The 5052-nt window shown below is 42.1% G+C and overlaps 1 protein-coding gene across 2 annotated transcripts in view; it reads left to right on the top strand.

The window, feature by feature from the left end:
* Window positions 1-5052, top strand: part of LOC119570205 (innexin inx2-like) — a 58793-nt gene that overhangs the window by 19700 nt on the left and 34041 nt on the right. For both annotated transcript variants that reach the window (XM_037918050.1, XM_037918047.1), the window contains exon 2: window positions 3596-4298. In XM_037918050.1, coding sequence (XP_037773978.1) covers window positions 4228-4298 — 71 coding nt within the window. In that variant the 5' untranslated portion in view covers window positions 3596-4227. The remainder of the gene's footprint in view (window positions 1-3595; window positions 4299-5052) is intronic.

The raw sequence follows: 5052 nt of genomic DNA, 5'->3' as shown, positions 1-5052 counted from the left end.
TTTTGCTGTGCCTGTACTTTTTTTTGTCCAAAATTGGTATATACTCGTATCTGTGTCTGTGTTTTATTTGCCTTTCTGTCTGTCTGACTAGCTGATCATCCAACCATCTATCCATCTAATCATGCATCCAACCATTCATTAATTTCATCCATCCGACCGTTTACTAATTTATCCATCCATCGGACCGTTCATTAATTCATCCATTTATCCATCCATCCATCCATCTACTTATCTATATCCGTGTTCTTATCTCCCAATAGCTGTCCACTATCTGTTTTATCCCGTATTTTCTTTATCTTTCCATTCGGGTAAGCGCCTTCGGTAAGTCTATTCCTTTGCTTGCTCGAGAGAAGGCACGCGCCACGGTCGTCTCTCCTCTTGGACGATGCTCGGAAACGTTTGAAAGGAAAACAAAGACATCTTATTTTGTTATCTTCTGCTATTTTGCTGTTTTGTCCTCGAGGCTTTCAGAGAACAACGAGAAGATACAAGCAATAATTCCCGAGTCTCGTCGGGTACAGCGCTCACGTTCTGCCTTAGTCATAAGTACCGCTCTCGTGCCCCGTCCGGGCGCTCCAAGGAAAGTAAAACAATTGCTGGCAACTGCAGGCCTGGAGCTGTGTGAACGACGTCATAAAAAACGGAGGAATTCGGGAAGTGGTGAATTGACCAAATTAACAACGTGGAAAAAACATCTTCCCTTTAGCAGAAACTCCGGTGATTTTATATTTCATACATATATATATATACATATTATATATATATATGTGTGTGTATATATATATATATACTATATAATATATATATATATATATATGATAATTATATATATATATGTATATATATATATATATATATATATATATATATATATACATATATATATAAATATACTATATATATAATATATATATATATATATATATATATATATATATATATATGAAATATAAAATCACCGGACTTTCTGCTAAAGAGAAGATGTGTTTTCCACGTTGTGTAATTTGGTCAATTCACCAGCTTCCCGAATTCCTCCGTTTTTATGACGTCGTTCACACACGCTCCCAGGCCTGCAGTTGCCAGCAATTGTTTTACTTTCCTTGGAGCGCCCGGACGGGGCACGAGAGCGGTACTTATGACTAAGGCAGAACGTGAGCGCTGTACCCGACGAGACTCGGGAATTATTGCTTGTATCTTCTCGTTGTTCTCTGAAAGCCCTCGAGGACAAAAACAGCAAAAATAGCAGAAGATAACAAAATAAGATGTCTTTGTTTTCCTTTCAAACGTTTCCGAGCATCGTCCAAGAGGAGAGACGACCGTGGCGCCGTGCCTTCTCTCGAGCAAGGCAAAGGGAAATAGACTTACCGAAGGCGCTTACCCGAATGGAAAGATAAAGAAAATACGGGATAAAACAGATAGTGGACAGCTATTGGGAGATAAGAACACGGATATAGATAAGTAGATGGATGGATGGATGGAAATGGATGAATTAATGAACGGTCCGATGGATGGATAAATTAATAAACGGTCGGATGGATGAAATTAATGAATGGTTGGATGCATGATTAGATGGATAGATGGTTGGATGATCAGCTAGTCAGACAGACAGAAAGGCAAATAAAAACACAGACACAGATACGAGTATTACCATCTGGGACAAGGCAAACGTTTCTGTGCACCAGCTACAAGAAGAACGGCAAGGAAGCGGCAGATGTGACATCTCTCCTAAGCAAGTGTAGCTAGAATGGCACACACATAACAAATACAACAGGGAAAAGCCTCGGTTAAGCACCAGCGGTAAACAAAAACAGATGGCAGATGGCAAGCGCGTATAAGATCCTCCTCAAGATGTTGTTTTTCTTTAAGCTAACCGCCTGATGTCAGGATTCTGTATCACAAAATGCTGTCCATATGAGAATTATAGCTTTAAGGAGAAATAAACTTTATAGACGGAGTTTAGTTTATACGCAAAAAAATAGATAAAAAATAAATGATTGTAAAAGAAGTAAGCAGGAAAAGGGAATGCCGCGTGTGTCATCTCTGTACAAAGTAACTTTCTGTACACGCTAACTGCACACGAGTACAAGTTTGAAATAAAAACTCCGTTTTCCCCTAGTGGTTACTGTATATAAGGGTGCCTAAACCTGTACAAAACCGTATGGAAAATGAAACGTGTGTGCAATTTAATTCCATGCGCACATTAAAGTGAAAGAGTTTATGGATGTATATAGGTATATGACTACATATATATATATATATATATATATATATATATATATATATATATATATATATATATATGTATATATATATATAAAAGAGAGAGAGAGAGAGAGAGAGAGAGAGAGAGGAAGAAGAAGAAGTAGCAGCTGCCTACATACAAATTAACAGATAGATAGGTAGGTAGGCAGATAGACAGACTGAATATATGAAGGGAAAGATACTTGCATGCATATACGTGCAGACACACGCATATCCCAACTCACATGCAAAGAGCAAAAACACATCTATGCAATGCTCATACCTATCTGTTTGCCGATACGTTACACAGCATATAGCCCATGTAATAAGTAACACTGTACACGTGCATACGTACCAAAAAAAAAATCCGAAAAGATCCAGCGTCCCATGAACCCGGAGTGCCAATGCAGAATACAAATATGCCAAGGTCTTTACACTAAAGCGAGTCGATAACGAAGGCGGAAGGGTCTGGCGTGGGACAGGAATCTCGCGAGGTTCGAGAGAAATTACACTCACATATTCGCCGGATTTCCCGAAGGAGCGATGGTGACCTCGGGGTCATACAGCGCTTGAAAATATCACCGTGAATTATGCAGGCTGAGCGAGGCCACCAGGCTAGACGCAGCTGCAAACAGGTATCTCCTGGTGGCTTCAGGTGTGCAGCTTTAACTGAAGTGAAATGCCTAATTTGGGTTCGAATTCTTGGTATCAAAGGAACGTTTATTCGCATTTTACCCCGTCATAGAGTTGTTGTTGTTTTTTGTTTTTGTTTTCTTTTTGCATGGAATAGACATATGCGTAAGATATGATACGTAGAAATCACGTTTTGGATGAGGGGAGGAATATCAGAAAGTGGATAGGGGTCCGCGAGATATAAGTTGGGGAAGTCGCTACCATTCCTGTAAGAAACGGTTACCCTTTTTCGATCACTTGAATTCGTTTCTTCTCGTCTCTCTCTATTTGAATTCGCCTTTAAAAGAATACCTCTAATTTACTTAATTCCTTGAGACGCTCCCAGGCGGAGTGTGCAAAGAGTTTTTTTTTTCCTTGTTGCGTTTCTCGAATATTATCCTCAAAGAGCCAGTGATAGGGCGGTACTTGAACAACTTCAACAAGTCAAAGTTCTCAAACTATGAATGTTATCGGATATACTTAATCAAACTTAATGTTCATTACTCTAGTCCAAACAACATGTGTTACACTGATGCATTACATAACAGATAGTCTTCGGGAAGCAGGGGGTTCCTTTTATACTGTACTGTTAACCTTGTCATTCCCTTGCACGCTGAGTTCTATTTGCTTTCTCATCACCAGATTCTTTCCTAATAAATAACCTGTTTCGTTTCCACCCCAGGTGTGCTAATATGGAACTATATTCACTTCTCAAGATGACCGAACAAATAGTGATTGCGAGTGTTGTGAGCACAGTATTACGCAGCAGTCACCATTACTTGAAGTCCCTCTCCCTCACGTCCCTCAACTCCACTCAGTAGCCCTGGACTTCCCTGGACCGGATGACTCTCTCCGTAGGGTTACACGCGAAAGCACTCTTGCTCTGATCAGTAAATAAAGGGCTATTGTACCCCGGATGTCATAGAAAAGAATACAGACCCATCTCGCAAATCTAGCAAGAAGTATACTGTCAAAATTGTAGGTTCTATCGTTGGCATCCCTGGATCAAAGTAATGTGGGAATTTTAGACTAAACTTCAGAGGAACTTGAGCGAAAACGGTATTAGTGTATACTTTGATAAGAAAAAAGTGTTGTTCAATGAACTCCGGAAGAGAACACTGATATTCATTAACTGACGGTATCAGCTGAGTGCACTTGGGGTTGTCATATGGAACCTCGGTGTACGCGGTAGGGGCAGAAGAGCCTTGCCCTGTGGGTACTGATGCCCAGCTGTAGAGGTGATCTACGTGAGGACAGCCGAGCTATACTTGGTGGGGCAGGAGCCTGGTTGGCCCCGCCCACCCTCTGCCACCCATGCTCGTGTCCGGCCAGTACCACGTCTACTTCAGCGTTCTGCAGTCCAACTGTGGCAGTGAGGCAGGACAGTACGTACCCCATAACTCCTTCCTCAGGCAGGACCCTCATCCTCCACCACCTGCCCTCGCATAGCTCACCATCTTTCACTTTCGGGCAGCTTCGTACTTCAGGATTATATCCTTTCTCCTTTCTTTCCCGATGTAACACCATCCTCCCCTCTCGCGATGGCGGTATATCGCGAAAGAAAGCGAGATGCATATCCTCCGCGACCACCCTGCCTTGAGGTACCACTCGGCCTACTGCATGACGTAAGGGGATCTAAGAGGGAGCAGCGAGTGGCCGCGAGGGCTTTCCTTCCGCCGAGGCGTTACGATGATGATCCTGTGATCTAAGGTGGCTTCCGCTCGAAAAGTAAGGCGAGATTATCCACTTTAGAGGCAGGACCCTAAAGCGGTTCTCCGGGTAAGTGGTGGAGGATCTTGGGGCGTCCTGTCTGACAGCTGCACGGAATGGCTGCCTCATACTCATCCGCAGCCATGGGTGACTCCTTCAGTACCTGGATGACGACGGCGATGGTGGCAAAATTATTAACTAGAGTAGTTCCGATACTAACATCTTCAACTTTCTATATATATTTTTTTACGATTCTGTTTGCCCATTTATTTCGAAGCATGCGTAGTCCATTCGTTGAAGAGAGGACTGATTTCCATTTGGGTACGACGTAAGAATTTTAGAAATCTTTCCCCCTTTTTCCCCTCTCAAAGATGGTCGACTGAAGACTTTCGTTGGATGACTTTCTGATTAGATACATTTACCTTCGAG

This window comes from Penaeus monodon, chromosome 4, assembly GCF_015228065.2.
Source record: "Penaeus monodon isolate SGIC_2016 chromosome 4, NSTDA_Pmon_1, whole genome shotgun sequence".
In the NCBI taxonomy this organism is placed as follows: Eukaryota; Metazoa; Arthropoda; class Malacostraca; order Decapoda; family Penaeidae; genus Penaeus; species Penaeus monodon.
This window is presented reverse-complemented; position numbering and strand designations above follow the sequence as displayed.